General features: G+C 43.9%; 1 protein-coding gene across 17 annotated transcripts in view; it reads left to right on the top strand.

Moving 5' to 3' along the window:
• The window catches only part of CASK (calcium/calmodulin dependent serine protein kinase), a 421,703-nt gene that overhangs the window by 371,589 nt on the left and 31,311 nt on the right, over nt 1–18,803 (top strand). For all 17 annotated transcript variants that reach the window (XM_073358759.2, XM_073358724.2, XM_073358808.2 and 14 more), the window contains one exon: nt 7,165–7,233. In XM_073358759.2, the coding sequence (XP_073214860.1) occupies nt 7,165–7,233 (69 nt within the window). The remainder of the gene's footprint in view (nt 1–7,164; nt 7,234–18,803) is intronic.

The raw sequence follows: 18,803 nt of genomic DNA, 5'->3' as shown, positions 1-18,803 counted from the left end.
GTTTGAATAAATAGGCCAGGGGGCAAGTGGATGAAAGGCACTTGGCATAGATCCATACGTACTTATTGGAGACAATCCAGTATAACGCAAAGAAAAGGGCATATTTTAAAATTGTGTCTATTAGATTGTCTCCATCTCTCTCAGTATCTACCATATATGTGTTACCTGTCAGCTAAGATTATAAATTCTTCAGGAGTAGGAATCATGTCTACCTCTGTACAGTGCCAAGCACAATGACAATCTTCCTTTTTGTGACTTTTATGATCATTTCAAAACCCTGTTGTAAGAAGCATACTGTAAAGCAAAAGATTTAATTACCTTTATTGTTATCTTTGCCTTCATAGCTACAGATGTAATTAATTATCCAAACTTTTTAAAATCCCACCACAGTATTTGACTCCCAACACCTTTTTCAATAGTGAACTTCACAGGCTTGACGCTAATTAGTATAAAATATTTTAATTTGTCCCGCCCATTGATTTAATCAAGTGACCATTTGGTCTCATTACTGGGCAAGGTAAAGAAAAGGGATTGGCAGGAGCAGCACAGGGCAGTGGGGGGAGGGACAGCTGAACTGCCAGCAACTGATAGCCTGCTGGGCGGCTGCCACACAGGGAACTTAGGGGAGTGGAGAGCTGATGGGGGGCTGCCAGCCCACCCTGGTTCCAAGCCCCCACCAGCTAGCTCCACCGGGCTGCTCTTCCTGCAAGCAGTGGACAAAGCAGGCAGCTGCCAAGCGACGTTATAAGGGAGCATTGCACAACTTTAAACAAGCATGTTCCCTAATTGATCATCAACGAAACAACATTAACTGGGATGACTTTAAGTGAGGCCTTACTGTACTTCACCGTAGGATGCGCGCACCCATGTGCCCTCTTGACAGAAATTTGAATTAGAAGTGTCCATGAATCCATACCTGCATGTTACAGAGCCTTGTGCTTTAGAGCAAAGGCGTATAGAAAGGAGTGGACGTGCTGCTACTACAGTTCCTTCTCAACTGGCTGCGACTTGAAACGGAGCAACTGCATGACTGCTGCTTCCTAGCAGATATTACCAGTTCTTTTATTTGTTTGCTTTCTCCTTTATTTTCTCTAATATTTAGTTTAAATTTTGTTTATTTTGTTCCCTTCTTTCCACAAATTTATTACATTTTAGAGAGGTTCCAGACACCACCCCCTTCCCAATTCAGAACCAGTTCCTTTTTCTACCAGCCTTACTCTGGAAGTATGACAAAAGCCCCAGGATTCATAGCCTTCCAGACCTGCAGTAGGTACTTTCCCCAGAGCACTGGGCTTTCTATCTGTATTCAGTGTCTCAGAGACTCTCATATCCCATTGAAGTGCAAAGTTTGCACAGCATTTAAAAGGGAGATGAGATTGAAGCTTCCCCTTATGGAACACTCTTGAAGACCTGCAGGGTCAGAGTCCCCCCGCCCCTTCCCCCATTACTTCAGCGGTGACGGAGGTTGCTTCAGAGACAAAGGACTCGAAGAAAAGAAAGCTTCCTTCTCCTAACAGAGCCTCCGGGAAAAGAGGTAGATTACCTCTTGGAACTGAACCTGAGGAGACGCCGTGTTCCAGGGTGAGTACCTCCAAGGATCCTACAGGCACCAGCATCTGGGCTTTGGTACCATCAAAATCAGATAACTCAGAAAGATAAGCCTGCTAGTAAGCACCATAGAGAGCCAATTATTCCAGCACCACTAGGCATCAAGACTGCTAGAAGCCTAAAGACTTGAGGAAACCTAAGGCACCAGCACCATCTTCAGATAGTATGCACCTAGAGCGTAGAGGTGTCACCTCAACAACCACTTCAGCACCATCCTCATAGGTGCCTCATTTTGTATCTCCGGCGAGGGTCCCAGTACCATCCCTGGTCCATCTACACATTTCTACAGCCCTCTGGCACCTTCAGGGTTCTTGTCACAAAAGGACTTATCTACATCAGAGGAACTGGAGTCCCCCCTCTTGCAGGTACCAAGAGAAGTTCCCCACTAATACCAGTACTACCATGCCAGCCAGGCTCCTCTCCTCCGCTCTCAGCAGGTCACCCGATACCTGTCCATAAGCACCTGTGGTAATGCCTCACCCTCTGGTGTCATCTCCAGCACCAGTGCCCAGAGCCACTCCTTTGCATTCTGGGATAACACCTCCAACTCAGAAATCTCAGTACAGGGCTGCTCAGCTTACTATTTGACACCTCGGGCAGTGTACCTGGACAAGGACACACCAGAGACTAGACAATACCCCAGACCCTCCAAACACGTATAACCCTTCCGTACCCACAACCCCAGTGCGCCTGCTGGAATCCCTGGACTGCCTATGTGGACCAATTCTATAGGGTTCCTGCCCACAAGAGAGAGACTGGAAGTTCCACAGGCCTCAACAACCACCAGCACTGCAGCTACAGTCACCGATACTGCGTGGTTCTCTGGTACGGAAGGAGGATCAGGAGGAGGATCTACAGCCACCTCCAGAGGAGGAGATATCTTCTTCTCATAAATCCTCCTCTGCCCCGGAGAAGGCAGTTGTGCCAATAACCTTCTTTGTATGTAGATAATATTAGGTCATTTCAGGACCTAATAAAGAGATGTAAAGGATCGCTTCAGATCTCAACAGAGGAGGTGCAAGAGTCCCAGCACTCTGGTGGTTATTCTTTACACCACCCCACAGAACACAATAGCACTGCCCGTTAATGAGGCACTCTTATCTCCAGCCCATAATTTGTGGCACATACCTGCCACTTTCGCACCTACATGTAAGTGGATGGACCAAAAAAAATTGCATACCAGCCAAGGGGCTGGAAATATCTTCTCCCACCCCAACTCCCTGGTGGTGGATGCAGTTAATGAGAGAAAATGCCAGAGTAGATCAAGATCCACATCTTCTGACAGAGGCCTCTTTGGTAGGAAGAGTTATTCCTCTGCTGCTCTTCAGTTCCAAGAAGCAAATTAACAAGCCATGATGGCAAATATGACTTTACTAGCCTATGCCAAATTCACTAATTTTATTAACAATTTGCGAGAGGACAAGAGGGAGCAATTCTAGGCCCTCACTTCTGAAGGACAACTGATAGCCAAGACCTCTTTACAAGCTGCCTTTGCTGCTGATGATACAGTTTAACCATCTTTAGCTGTTATGTGATGAGGATTCTGGCTCCAATCATCCAGTCTGTCCAGGAAGGTACAGAATACGGTGGAAGACCTCCCTTTCAGAGGGCTGAAGCTGTTCAGCAACAATAATAACGCCTCATTGTATTCTCCCAAGGATGCAAGAGCAACCCAGAGGTGTCTTGGGATCCATGTTCCTGGAACAAAGAGATGTTTCAGCAAATCAGACTGCACAACGATCATAGCTATTCCAACATCAACAGTACCCGGCCTGTTCCAGACCTACTGAATCTCCTAGAAGGAGGCCTGGGCCTCACAAGAAAGGGTGACGATCTCCCTACCTGGACCTCCCTCCAAATGACGGTTATGGCAACCTGGTCAAGGGACATGAACCATGCCCTTCCCTGAAGCCACTGTGCAAGCCTATCCTCCACTCCACCTCCCTTTGGGGACAGCCTATCACAGTTTCTACCTAATTTGAGAACTTATCACCACAGACAAATTGATTTTAGAGGTAATGGCTATGGGATACTCTACCCCTTCCTCCTCTCTCTTCAGCGACTCCTCTCATGAGGATATCTTGAAACAGGAGGCCCAGTCCCTCCTCAGTATGAGAACAATAGAGCCACTCCCCCCCAGAATTTGTGGGAGGAGGATCCTAGTCCAAATATTTTCTGGTTCCCAAAAGAAATGGCATTGGAGGCCAATCCTTGACCTTAGGATCTGGACACCCATATTCATGCACAACACTTCTGGATGGTGACTATGGTTATCATAATCCTTCTTTGAGTCAACAGGTTTAGTTTACTGCCCTCAACCTTCAAGACACATATTTTCACATTGTAATGCACCCTTTCCACAGACATTTTCTGCACTTCATCATTGGCTCAGAACATTATCAATACCATGTCCTTCCCTTTCACTTTCCACAGCCCGCACAGATTTTTACAAAGGTCCTCTCAGTAGGTACAGCTCACCTACATCAAGACAATATTTCAGCCTTTCCCTGTTTAGACGATTGGTTTCTCTAGGGATGCTCCACTCTGGATGTCCAACTGGCAACCAACAAGGCTCTAACCTTGCTTCAGTCCCTGGGTCTTTGTATCAACCTAGCTCTTGTCCAGAGGATAGAATTAGTTGGAGATTCCCTGGACTCTCAAACTGGTAGGGTCTATCTACCTATCTCCATTATATCCCATCTGATCACTACCCTACAGCTAAGTCCCCGGCCGAATTCAGCTCCTAGCTCATATGTTGGCCCTGTCATTCACTACACTACACGCAGGACTGCATCTCCAATGCCTTTGGGCCTGGCTCAAAACCTCATACACACCAAACAAACACAGCCTTATCAAATGCATTTCCATACCCCCCCCCCACGGGTGCTGGGCTCCCACAGATGGTGAAAAGATCTCCGATGAAGGTCTGTGTGGGAATCCCATTCTCATTCCTGCTGCCAGCATGAATCATCACAATGGATATCTCCCTTCTAGGCTGGGGAGCTAACTTACAAGGTTCCACAAACAAGGCATATGGTGTCCGCAAGCAATGTTGCTTTAGAACGAAGGACAGTTTATGCCTGTGAGGTCTTTCTCCACACATTTAGGGTCATCATGTCAGAGTAATGGTAGATAACAGAGCTGCAATGTCCTGTATAAATTGACAAGATCCCAGTCTTTATGCACAGAATCCCTAAAATTGTGGATCTGGTGCATTGCCTGTCACATAGAGATCTCTGTGATTTTCCTACCAGGCCTCAAGAACATGGTACCAAAGGCTCTAAGTAGAAATTTCCATCAGGACCACAAGTGGGAGCTCAACAGTGTGATCTTTCAGAACATCTGGAAAGTATGGGGCCTTCCCTTAGCAGATCTCTTTGCAACCCTGACCAATACAAAATGTCAACTCTTTTTCTCCAAGGGGAGACTCAACTGCGACTCTTTGGTAGATGCTGTAGGGACCAGGACAGGGGTGGTGAAGCCTAATGGTCAGAGCTGGGGTCAGACGCCAGGAACCAAAGCCAGAATCAGAATCATGCCAAGCTCAGGACTTAAGTCAGGGTCAGGAGTCACACCAAAGGTTGAGCCAGAATCAGTGTCAGGAGTCATCCCAAGGGTCAGGACTGGAATCAGAATCAGACAGCTGTGCCAAGGATCAAGCTGGAGTCAGGAACCAGGGAACGGTGCCACGGTCAAGAGTCAGCAGTATCAAAGATCAAACCAAAATCAAAGAACAATGCCAGGGTCAAGCAAGAGTCAAAGTTCAGAACAGCAGCAGGTCAGGAGTTCACTCAATTGCTCAGACAACTTCTTCTAAATTATTCTGGCTTAAATAATGCATCTGTGCCAGATGTCTCCTCCAATGAGTAGCTTCCTAAGCAGAGCCTATGGTGGGCCAGAGTTCTGCTAAACCCCTCCCATGCTGGTTTTGCAGAGCTGTCAGGAGACTGTCATGGTCTATGAACTGCTTGGGGACTCATGAGCCCATGTTCAAGACCCACAATCCTTCACAGGTGCCCTACTAGTCCCAGGGCCTCGTTGTCTCCTCTGTTCTTACCTCCAGTGCTGTTAATTCTTAAGACATTGATCAAACTACAACAGCAGCAGGCGAGAATCATCTTGATGATGTCTTTTTGGTCCAGACAAGTGAGGTATTCAGATCTACATCACCTTTCTATAGAGAGACCCTGATGCCTCCCTCTCAGATCAGACCACCTGAGGCAGAACTCTGGCACCATGAGACACCACCAGGCTTCTGTCCCTGAACCTTATGGCCTGGCTGCTGTGTGTTTCTTGGTTTTAGAGTCAGACTGTTCAGCAGAGATACAATCCGTACTCCTGAATAGTAGGAATCCCTCCACTCATAAAACTTACTTGCAGAAGTGGAAACATTTCCTTTTCTGGTGTTCCTGTCACTCTATATCTGTTTCTGAAGCTCTTCCTGCAAGGATCCTTGATTATTTGTTTGAATTAAAAAAACAAGAACTATCTATGAGTTTTGTCAAGGTGACACCTAGCAGCTATTATGGCCTTTAATTCACCTATCCAGGGCCTCTCAGCTACATTCCTCAAGGGTTTAGCTAATCTGTTCCCATGTATCTGGAACCCCACACCTCTGTGGGACCTTAACTTTGTCCTCAGTGTCTTAAGGAACTGTGCACTCGAAGCTCTGGGCACATGTTTGTTCCTTTAAGACCCCCTTCCTGGTACCCATCACCTTGGCTAGAAACGTGGAAGAAGTTGGAGCGCTTTCGGCTGACCCACCTTACGCTATCTTCTGCGGTGACAGAGTCATGGCCACGCCCTCATCCTCTGTTTAACCCTAAAGTTTTGTCAGACTTCCATATCAATCAGGATATTCATCTGCCAGTATTCTTCACCAAACCACACTCCTAGAGAGAAGAGGCAAGCCTTCTCACCTTAGACATTCGGAGGGCACTAGCCTTCCGTCTGGACCCTTCATGGTTCCCCTAGACTGGAGCTGCTGTGGCCATGTAATGAGCAGATACAGACCTTTGGACACTGGTAATTCAAATCTCTGGACAAGAGCTTACAGGCATACATTACACCTACAATGGAGCACCCATAGGGACAAAACATCTTGAACAACTCAAGTTATTGAAAGGTAAGTAACCTCTCGTGTATATAACATATAAATTGAATGGGAAGAAAAATTAATTTCTTCTACAACAAAGGCACAATGTAAATCACAAAAAAATAGATGAGGGGAATGGAAATGAAGAAAAGTTTACTGATGTGTACTCAATTCTCATTTAAAAATACAGCTGTAATCTCTAGATTTCTGAGGACCTGTCATGCTAATTCACTAATGGCGTATGTTTGGTTTTATGTTAATAAGAGACCATCTGAATGCGTTTGGTTCTAAGTGAAACCACATGTTGTAAAAGTTTTCCAGTTTATTTCTGAATGTTTATTTTTGGAAGAACTGCTGCTGCTCTCAGAAAGGTTGTGCTGTTTCCTTACAGATATTAGAGTGGTTTCTTGTGTTTTATCTGCAATGTCTTGTTTTTTAAAGAGAACATTTTCTTTCTCCAGAGGGAAATGCGGGGGAGCATCACGTTCAAGATTGTTCCAAGTTATCGCACTCAGTCTTCATCCTGTGAGGTAATGAGTTTAATGAACCATTCCCATCCTTTCTCAGTCCTGTAACTAACTGCCTGCTGATGGCTGAATGTTACTGCTTTCTGGGAAATTTTCTGCCTGTGCTGTTAGATCACGCACACCAATTTTACAACAAAGATAACGGAACAGGAGTAGGTCCCACCCACCTACTCAGCCCTGCCTTCATATTCATCTCATCAGCACCTTAACTAGCCCTTTACAGCCTATGATGTTAAAAGAAAAAGGAAAAACCTCTCAAGTGTCTCTTCAGTTAACATGGAAGTATGGAGTCCCCTGTTTTAAAATTCATGATTTAAAATACTTTCTCCAGGAAGTCTATTTGAGCTCCTAAGTTAAGGAGCTTGAATAAATATTTCTGCTCTGTTTAACATGAGAAATGTATGGATTGATTGATTGATTTGGGCTGTTAAGGGTTAATTGAAGATCCTGTTTCTATATAAATCTGTTCAGGAAAATTTGTGATAATTAAATGTCTGTAACAGTAACGTGGCTAAATATTATGTTTCTATGCAGAATTGGTAATGTATCATTATTCAAGAAAAACAGGTTTGGAATTCAGTACTCTTTGAATTAGGAAAGTGGTGCTATGGTTTTGCAAGTTTATATAACTCTTCCTTGCACACACAGCTATTTTCCATGTGAAACTGAAAGGAATTAAAACAGTGAAAATGGCTATTAGGGAAGGATATTCTTCCTATTTGCGCTTACAGATTGGCATAAGCACTGTGTAAGCAATGCTATTCTTTCCATGGTGCATGCTTGGTTCTTCAACAGGAGGCAGACTCAGTATTACACCAGGGTGCAATAGAGAGCATTCCACCTCAGTACCAAGGGAGCGGGTTCTATTCCCCATACTTCCTAATCCCCAGAAAGGGCAGGGAGGGTGGAGACTCATCCTGGACCTTCAACAGCTCAACATCTTTATCAGGAAATGGAAATTCAGGACGATTTCACTGGTATCTGTAATCTCCTCCCTGCAGGAGGGAGTGTGGTTCATGGCCCTCAACATGAAGGACTCGTATTTCCATGTGGATATTCATGCACCATAAAGGCAGTTTTTGTGGTTGGACAGGAGCACTTCCAGTTCCGCGTCCTCCCCTTTAGGCTTGTGATGGCACCCAGGGTGTTTACAAAAGTATTCACAGCAGTAGCAGCCCAGATAGATGCCAGAGGTTTATGGTGCTCCTATACCTGGTCGACTGGTTCCTGGTTGGACAGTCTCACCAAGAAGTTATCTCAGCAATACAATCTCTTCAGCACCTCCTTGCAACCTTGAGGGGGGGAGTGTAAACGAAGACTGTTTTGTCACCCACAAAGACAATACATTTCATAGGGGCACAGCTGGATTCCATCTCTGCACGAGCTTTCCTCCCTGAAGACAGCTTTTACACAATGAGCACCTGTTCTCTCGCATTATCCACAAGCCTCAAACTACAGTGCATTAGTGCCGCTTGCTGTTAGACCATATGGCTGTAGGTATCTATATGACATCGTTCACCAGACTCCACTTGCGGTGCCTTCAAGCCTGGCTCCTCATGACCACAGAATCATTGTTCCCTCTGCAGTTCTCAGCTCCCTTGCTTGATGGTCCAACCCAAACAAAGTCAGGGTGGGGACTCCCTTCAGCCCTCCCACAAGAGCCACCATCTTGACGGATGCCTTCCTCACAGGTTGGAGTGCTCATTTAGACTACCATAGAGCCCAGGGTACATGGACCCCAGAGGAGGCCTGGCTCCATATAAACCTTCTGGAGCTCAGAGAAATCTGCCTAGTCTGCAAGGGCTTCCTCCACCTCATATGCTCACTTCATGTACAGATACTATCAGATAATATCACAGTGGTCTACATACCAAACAGGGAGGAGCGAGATCTTGTCCTCTCTTCCTGGAGACATTTGGGCAGTGGAACTGATGTATCAGGAATCAAATTGCCATACGGGCCGCATACCTCCCAGGTGTTCAGAATTCCCTGGCAGGCAGACTGAGCTGGAGCTTCTGTACAGACCGCAAAGGGGAAGTGCATGACACAGTTCTAACCAACATCTTCGCAAAGTGGGTACTCCCCGATAGGAGCTCTTCACGTCACAGTCAGAGAGAGAGCTTCCCATGTATTGCTCCAGGGGAGCCATATGCAGACACTCCCAGGGTGATACACTCCTGCCCTGGACAGACTGTCTCAGCTATATCGTTTCCCCTATTCCCCTCATACCTCAGGTTACATGGAAGGTCCTCTGCAACGGAGTCACCATCATCTTCCTAGCACTACTGGCTCAGGCAGTTCTGGGTCACAGACTTCCTAGCAGTGTCCGTGTGCCCACCCATCAGGATCCACCCATTTCTGGATCTCCTAACCTGAGACACTAAACTGGGAGGAGAGGTAGATACGCTGGAGGGTAGGGATAGGCCCTATACAAATTAGAGGATTGGGCCAAAAGAAATCTGATGAGGTTCGACAAGGACAAGTGCAGAGTCCTGCACTTAGGACAGAAGAATCCCATGCACCGCTACAGACTAGGGACCGAATGGCTTGGCAGCAGTTCTGCAGAAAAGGAACTAGGGGTTGCAGTGGACGAGAAGCTGGATATGAATCAACAGTGTTCCCTTGTTGCCAAGAAGGCCAATGACATTTTGGGCTGTATAAGTAGGAGCATTGCCAGCAGATGGAGGGACATGATCATTCCCCTCTTTCGGCATTGGTGAGGCCTCACCTGGAGTACAGCGTCCAGTTTTGAGCCCCACACTACAAGAAGAATGTGGAAAAACTGGAAAGAGTCCAGCAGAGAGCAACAAAAATGATTAGGGGGCTGGAGCACATGACTTATGAGGAGAGGCTGAGGGAACTGGGGATGTTTAGTCTGTGGAAGAGAAGAATGAGGGGGGATTTGATAGCTGCTTTCAACTACCTGAAAGGGGGTTCCAAAGAGGATGGCTCTAGACTGTTCTCAGTGGTAGCAGATGACAGAACAAGGAGTAATGGTCTCAAGTTGCAGTGGGGGAGGTTTAGATTGGATATTAGGAAAAACTTTTTCACTAGGAGGATGATGAAACATTGGAACGCGTTACCTAGGGAGGTGGTGGAATCTCCTTCCTTAGATATTTTTAAGGTCAGGCTTGACAAAGCCCTGGCTGGGATGATTTAGTTGGGGACTGGTCCTGCTTTGAGCAGGGGATTGGACTAGATGACCTCCTGAGGTCCCTTCCAACCCTGATATTCTTTGATTCTATGAGACGGTGGAACATTCAAGCACCCCATTGTGGGCTCACTCCACCTCGCGGCCTGGTATTTGGATGGGCATTGGAGATAGAATGCTCCTGCTCTGCGCCGTCCCAGAAATCCTTAATCAAAGTGGGAAAGACTACTAGAGCCTGCTACAAGGCTAAATTCTTCCACTTTTTGGCCTGGGCACAATGCCACCAACATTCCCTTGACACAGTGGGCATTCCAGTTATCCTTGACTACCTCCTTGCCTTAAAGAAGTCAAGTATAGCCCTTAGCTGGCTGCAGGTACTCTTAGCAGCATTTAGCACATTCCTTCCTCCAGTGGAGGGACATTCTGTCCTCATGCATCTGGCCACGATGCAATTTATCAGGGCCTTCCCACCAATCATCAAACCTGTGCCTCAATGGGATCTTAATCTTGTCCTGTCAATGCTCACAGGCCCGCCCTTCAAACCTACCATGACATGTGCCATGACCCACCTCTCCATGAAAATGGCATTCTTAATGGCCATCACTTCACCCAGAAGGGTCAGTGAGCTAGCAGCCATGATGTCAGCCCCGCCTTACACAGTATTCCACCAAGAGGAGGTCTCCCTTTGGTTATCTCTGAATTCTATATCAATCAAGCAATCTATTTGCCTGTATTTTTTCTGAAGCGTTACGCTTCTCCTGAAGGTAAGAGGCTGCACTCCCTCACCCTCAGACGTGCCCTGGCATTCTAGCTTCAAAGAACCAAAGCCATTAGGAAATCTCCAAGGCTTTTTGTCACCATAGCAGAAAGGTCATGTGAACAAGCCGTATCCTCACAGAGAATCTCTATGTTGGTCTCCAGATGCATATTAGAATGATACAATATAGCAAAGCTCCTCTTCCCCCCTCCCCCACGGGGGTGTTATATGCCACTCCACACGAGGACAGGCAGCCTTCATAGCATCCTTATCAGATGTCCCGATGCAGGACATTTGCAAAACAGCAACTTGGTGCTCTGTCCACACGTTTATGGCACACTACTCCCTGATTCAAGTGGCAGCTGTGGATGCAACAATGGGAACAGCAGTATTGCAAGCATTGCTGCTGTCAACTTCCTCACACCCTCCTCCAGGCTGAATACTGCTTGCGAGTCACCCACGTGAAGAAGAACTGGAGATTCCTTACTGTAGCTGGAGGTTCTTCGAGATGCGTGGTCCCCTATCTGTTTTCCACTACCCACCCTCCTTCACCTCTTCTTCAGACCCTACTACATTACGGTAAGAGGGGGATCTGGAGAGCGGTCAACCTGCACTGCCCCTTATACCTTTGGACAGAAGCATGCAAGAAGATACTGCACGTGTGCATGTCAACGGACACTGCTTGAAAGAATTTCTGAAATCTGGCACATGGCAACCATGTGTACCCACATGTGGAAAACAGATAGGGACCACATATCTTGAAGAACCTCCAATTACAGCAAGTAACCTCCATTTATGTTCATCGCTTTACATATAATGTTATTACATACATTTCACCATGATATCATTGACCTGCAAGCTATTCATTTTCAAATAATACCTCACAAGGCCTATTCTGTTTCAAGATTATTACAGTGGTGTATAGGGTGTGAATACAGGGGTCCGTTCGGTCACAATCTGGTCTTAAAATAGTAACATAATCTACAGAAAAACTATTCTAGTAATTTTTGTGGCGGTTTCTAAGATTTATTGTTCTTCCTCCTCCAAGGCATGGACAATTAAAGTCATCATAGTACTGTAGTCCAGCTTTACATCTAGAGGAATACAAAATTGGTGCCACTAAAATTCTTTAAAACTCTAAACCGTTGATCATATGAGTCAGATTTTTCTCTACACATGAATTACCCTCAAATAAACAGAAGTAACTGTTCTTAAAATCAAACATAGTATGCTAGTATTACTTTAGATATAAAGGCATATTATTTTTCTACATTTGAAAAGTACCACTTTTGAGTACCTGAGACTTGCAGCTGTCCAGTTATATCTGTCCTAATATGTGGCTCCTAAGTAATGTTTAATGGAGTGCTTGTTACCTGAACATTAAGCCATCAGTAATTGTAGAGATATCATATCCCTTCATGCCTGCTGTAAATGAAGTTTGATCCTCCGATTGTGTAGAGTCTCCATAGTTAATCACTTCTGAATAATGTGGTTACTCATAATGAGATTTAATCCAGGCTGTTGTTATATTTGGTTGAGATTTTCAAAGGCAGGTAGGGGATTTAGCTACACAACTTATGTTAGCTTCAGTGGGTCCGCTTTGAAAATCTCAACCTGAGATTTATTCCAAGCTTGTTCAGATCTCTGGCTGTCACACAGTGCATATGCTTCGCCATCTTGTAGCAGATTTCTTCATGCATTTCTCATGGCATGAGGGACATAGGCTCCTGAATCTTGCTCATCCATGATAAGGTAAAGTGAAGTAGGTTTGGAATCTGGGTTTTATTTCACTTGGGCAGAATTCAGATTTTTCTTCACCCAGGGTTCATTAATTTTTGGAAGAACTAGTTGAGATGCTCTAGAAGGACCAAAAGAGGACTAAAAGACAAGCCAAATCCCTGATGCCTACAAGAGGAGTTACCAATTAAGGCTAAACTATGTAGTGAGACATTAATATCCCAGAAGGATATTTTGGGACATTTCCATGCTTTCACTATGGTAATAGACACTTTAGAAAAATCAAAGACAGAGAAATTGTATTTAGCATTACTGGATTAGCTAGAAAGGCAGATCTGACTAACTTGCCAAATTCCCTACTTCTAATTACTCCAGGGAAAATAGAAGCCAATGCAGAGACATTGGTTTCAAGAGTGACAGTGGGCTGGCAGTCTGCCATCTCACTGGGCATGTGTTTGAGGATTAGAGACTTAATTTCTAAAATGGAATTTTTATTTCCTGGCTTAGATTTTGCTGACAATACATTGTTCCTAAAATCACTGTTGTGTAAACTATTGATTATTCATCTATTGAGGGCATCTGCCATCCAGTTATCAAGGTAGTACACAGTCTGAGTCCTACTGATACTCACATAGTGCAATATCCAGAAACGTCTTTTTTCCTCCTTTGGCTAGCCAAGAAATTGCACCCTTCCTCTTAGACACAGACTCTAGCCACAGTGATCACTGCAACACAGTCTACCAATGGTTGATTGTGAATACCATGCAGAAGTTTCAGCTCATACAGTATATAGTGTCCCATCCAAAATAAGACATGAAGAGAGCGTATCATACTGGCATTCCATGTTCCGTCTTGGCTCCCTGTCTAATTCTTTATCTACTTCAAGTTCCTGGTCCAAATTGTTATGCCTCTCAATGGGATGTTTTGCTTGCACATTCACAAGGAAGGACAGTGACTGACAGCTGATTGAAACATTTTTGGTAGAAGTGCTTGTGTTGCGGAACTTTTGACACAGAAGACCAGAATGAGTTTGAGTCTCACCCTTTTCGGAACACAATGCAAGACTCACTTTGTTACATAAATCTTCCCTTGGTAAAGACATCTCTGGTTTTCTCCTGAAAAATCAACCAACAAAAATGAATTTTAGAAGTGCAACAACCTAGACAAGGATTGAGAAAAGAATTATTAGTCAGACTTCTTGTACTTGCCACCTAGACTAGACTAGACTACTATTCTGAACTATACATTTGTAGCGATATACCAGTCAAATACTCTTACTTTCCATTTATACAAGAACCTGAGGAATGATTTTCAGTTTAGGATGCAAGAGAATGCTGACAGAGGTACATATTTGCAAGTAACTCTTCTCTGAAAAGAGCAACTTCTAAGTCTTTGAAACGGTCTATGTGAGACACAGGCAACCATTAAAAAAATTGAATTGAATGGTAATCTCTAGTGGACTCGGAAACACTTAATAGAAAGCATTTCTTCCCCCTGGAATGTGTCATTTTTGGTGCCATTTGTAATGTATACAACCCTAGGCCTTCCCAGAATCCTTCCTGTAAAATTACAGAAAAATCTTTCTAGATTTATCCATGAAAACAGGACACCTTGCACCAGATTGGAATTGAAATATGTTCATAGATTCTAACACTCATTTCAACATACATTGTGGGCTTTAGTCTTATCAGATGTGAAAATGGAACCATAACCTGGCTGCTGTTGCTGGGGTCTGGTTTGACAAGGGATTAATCAAATATCACTAATAGTGAGTGCCGAAAGGTCACTTCGCTTCAAGTCACTAACCAACACCTTACCTCCACCAACACTTGGAAGTGGTGGGGATTGTCTCAGCTAATGATGAAGATATGGTGGTAGAGCTGAAGAGTCCGTCCAAATCCAGGAGCAATGTGTCCTTTTGTTTGTTCTTGCTTGGCTTTGGGGTGACATAGACGTATCACTTCACTTCTTTCTCTCCTTAACGTAGTGTTTGTTTAGGTGGCCTAAGCAGGACAAGTTTGGGAAGTCCTGGGGCTCAGGTAGTACTGCCTTAATCTAGGCTGTTGAAAACATCCAGTCCAAACTTGCATTAATTCTGGCCTTCTTGGAACGCCTGGTCCATCCTGGGTTTGCCTTCTCTCCCCCAAGAGGATTGACATTCTTGGACACTTTATATGAGATATAATTCTCCCCTTGAGCTGTTCTCCAGATAGAATCTGAATTTTTCTAGTTCTAAGCAGTCCTGGTATTCTAAGAAGAGGTCCATTGTATCTGCTATTTTCCGATAGGCTGTATGCAATGCACAATTGTGCTCTCCTAGCTTGGAGTCTTGTCTTTTTTAGAAGAAACTTCCTAGACATTAAAAATTGGATGAATGCCTCTTGTAGTTGTCAAATCAAGATAGCCCTAAGTTCATAGTTTCCACCATTCCCTTTAGCTTTTTCTTAGACTCATAGACTTTCAGTCCAGAAGGGACTATATGATCATCTAGCCTGACCTCCTGCACGTTGCAGGCTACAGAACCTCCTCCCCCGGCTCCCGTAATAGACCCTTAATTACTGAGTCCTCAAATCATGATTTCAGTTAGAGACTTTACCATTTACACCAGTTTAAATCTGCAAGTGACCCATGCCCCAGGCAGCAGAGGAAGGCGAAAAACCCCAAGGGTCTCTGCCAATCTGATTGTTGGGAAATTTCTTCCTGACCCCAAATATGGCGGCCAGATAAATCCTGAGCCTTTCTGCAACACCCAACAGTCAAACACTTAGGAAGGAATTCTCTATAGTATCTCAGAGCCCTCTCCATCTAGCATCCCATCACCAGTCATTGGAGATATTTGCTGCTAGCAGTCGCAGGTCAGCGACATGCCCTTGTAGGCTGTCTCATCATGCCATCCCCTCCGTAAACTTATCAGCTGAAGCCAGTTAGATTTTTTTGCCTTCACTGCTCCCCTAGGGAGGCTGTTCCAGAACTTCACTCCTCTGAAGGTTAGAAACCTTCATCTAATTTCAAGCCTAAACTTGTTGATGGCCAGTTTTATAGCCATTTGTTGTTGTTGTCCACATTGGCGTGTAACCTATATAACTCCTCTCCCTCCCTGGTATTTATCCCTCTGATGTATTTATAGAGAGCAATCATATTTTCCCTCAGCCTTCTTTTGGTTAGGCTAAACAAGCCAACCACTTTGAGTCTGCTGTCGTAAGGTAGGTTTTCCATTCCTCTGATCATCCTAGTAGCCCTTCTAAGCATCTGTTCCAGTTTGAATTCATCTTTCTTAAACATGGGATACCAGAATTGCACATAGTATTCCAGATGAGGTCTCACCAGTGCCTTGTATAACGGTACTAACACTTCCCCATCTCTACTGGAAATACCTCACCTGATGCATCCATCCTAGGATTGCATTAGCCTTTTTCACAGTGGCTCGTAATCATCATGTGATCAACCAGTACACCCAGGTCTTTCTCATCTTCTGTCACTTCCAACTGATAAGTCCTCAGTTTATAGCAAAAATTCTTTTTGTTAGTCCCTAAGTGTGTGACTTTGCACTATTAAGTTTCATTCCAGTTTTCAAGATCTGTATGATATTCCGGTTCTCCTCCGTATTGGCAATTCCTCCTAACTTTGTGGCATCTGCAAATTTTATTAGCACACTTCCACTTTTTGTGCTAAAGTCAGTAATTAAAATGTTAAATAACTTTTGTCCCAAGACAGATCCCTGAGGAACTCCACTAGTACCCTCCCTCCAGCCTGACAGTTCAGTTTTCAGTATGACCCATTGCAGGCTCCCCATAAACCAGTTCCTTATCTAACTTTAAATTCTCATATTAATCACCACATTCTCCCATTTAACAAATAATTTCTCATGTAGAACTGAATCAAATACCTTACTGAAATCCTGGTAGATTAGATCTATTGTATTTCCTTTGTTAACAAATCAGTTTCCTTCTCAAAGAAGGAGATCAGGTTGATCTGGCACAATCTACCTTTTATAAAACCATGTTGGATTTTATCCCAATTACCTGTTTATTTCTATGTCCTTAACTAATTTCTCTTTCAAAATTTGTTCCAAGACCTTGCATATAATTGAGTTCAAACTAATAGGTCTGTAGTTTTCCAGATCACATTTTTTCCCTTTTTTAAAAATAGAAACTATATTACCAATTCTCCACTCATAGTGTATGACCTCTGAGTGATTCTTGGTTCCCAATGTTGGGAAGCGGGGCACTTTTCAAAGGGGTACCAAACTTACTCAAGGCATGCTTTTTAAAATTTTGCTTGGGTTTGTGATAGTTTCCAACCATTCACCTGTTCAAGGGGCACTATATAGATTTCATGGAATCAAACGTAGCCCACAAAACGTTGACTACCTAATGCTACTAGGAAAGTCAGGACAAGACACAGTCCTCTGAAGCTCCTCAGAAGTAAAAGCTGGTCAGTGGAGCATTACACTGAGACAGATCTCAGAATACCCTCAGGGCCACAGGCCTTTGTAGTAGGCCAAGAAAACTTCCTTGGGGAGGAGATGCTGTCAAGAGCCTGTGCAGCTATGTGGTGCCTTCTGCCTCCATCTGAACTTTTTCCTACCCAGGTTAGACAAATAGGCTGAGTCTGCTTCCAGCACTTCCCAAAGTTTGCCCCTTGCCAAACTGTCATTTGACAGGCAAACCAAATCAAAGGTATCCAAGTTAAGCCATATTTCATCTATACTAGACAGTCAGAGAGGTGGGGAGAGCCAACAGGAGATGACCACATCTGAGGGGACGAATGACTCCTCCATATGACTGTCATAATTTAGTGCTAACTGGAAAGGGTCTGCTGAAAGTGGAAGGAAGCTCTCTATGTAGGAGAAGGAAATTACAACTTTTTGTCTGAATGCATCCGATGAAGTGAGCTGTAGCTCACGAAAGCTTATGCTCAAATAAATTTGTTAGTCTCTAAGGTGCCACAAGTACTCCTTAACTTTTTGGAAGGAGAAGTGTCTTCTACACACCATCTAATGTTATTTAAAGGGGCAGATGATAACCCAAATACAGCAAAATAAGGAAAATTCCTTGAAGCATAGATAAAAAAATGTTAATACAAAGTAACTTATTTGGTCTCATTTGGATAATTGGAAGTTGTTGCGCTTGAAGATTTTTGCAAAAAAAAAGAAACAATAGACGTGTTTCTGCCAATCTGTTAAGTACTGTCAATGACTAAGGCAGCCAAATGACTATGTATTTTCTCCAAACCCATCTAATGGAAATATCCAGAGCTATTTGGTTTTTATGGTGGATTTTATTGAGATAAAAAGATCTTAAAAGTGATAAGACTAGCAAACTTGCAGCTCTGCTGTTTCAGGTCTGGAGCTCCTCTAGGTGGCTACTCATGGAATTTCATCTTAAACCATACCCAATGAGTCAAAACTTAAGTCCTGAATGCTTTGTTGAGTTTATACAGCACATCAAATAGTACGGGCAACAACAATAAATAGTGCCTGTTATTTGAACTATTCATTCGCATTTTGAGATAGTTATGAGTGCTGTTATATAACTTTCTTGAATATGTTAATACATTGTTAATGGTGAAGTCTAATCAGATAAATGTCTCGTGAGCAGTGTAGGTGGGGTCCTGGCTTCTAATCTTCTTGTTAAATGCACTGTCATTTGATAAGCTATACGCAAAGGATTTCAATTTTTTTTTTAATCTGGTTTTTCTCATTTTGTTGTCTGTAACGTTATGATGCTAACAATTGAACATATCTAAAAGGATTTTAGACATGGAACATTACAGTTCAGCACTCTTGATTTTTATACAATGTGTGAATTACTTATTTTGTTTGCTGAATAAGTATCCAATTAGCGCTTGAGATTTCTTTGATGATGAGCTCATATTGTAATGTACTGTGCGCTCCAAATATCAAGGGTAAACAGGAGGTTCAGCAAT

The sequence above is a fragment of the Lepidochelys kempii genome, chromosome 1 (genome assembly GCF_965140285.1).
Source record: "Lepidochelys kempii isolate rLepKem1 chromosome 1, rLepKem1.hap1, whole genome shotgun sequence".
NCBI classification, from domain to species: domain Eukaryota; kingdom Metazoa; phylum Chordata; order Testudines; family Cheloniidae; genus Lepidochelys; species Lepidochelys kempii.
This window is presented reverse-complemented; position numbering and strand designations above follow the sequence as displayed.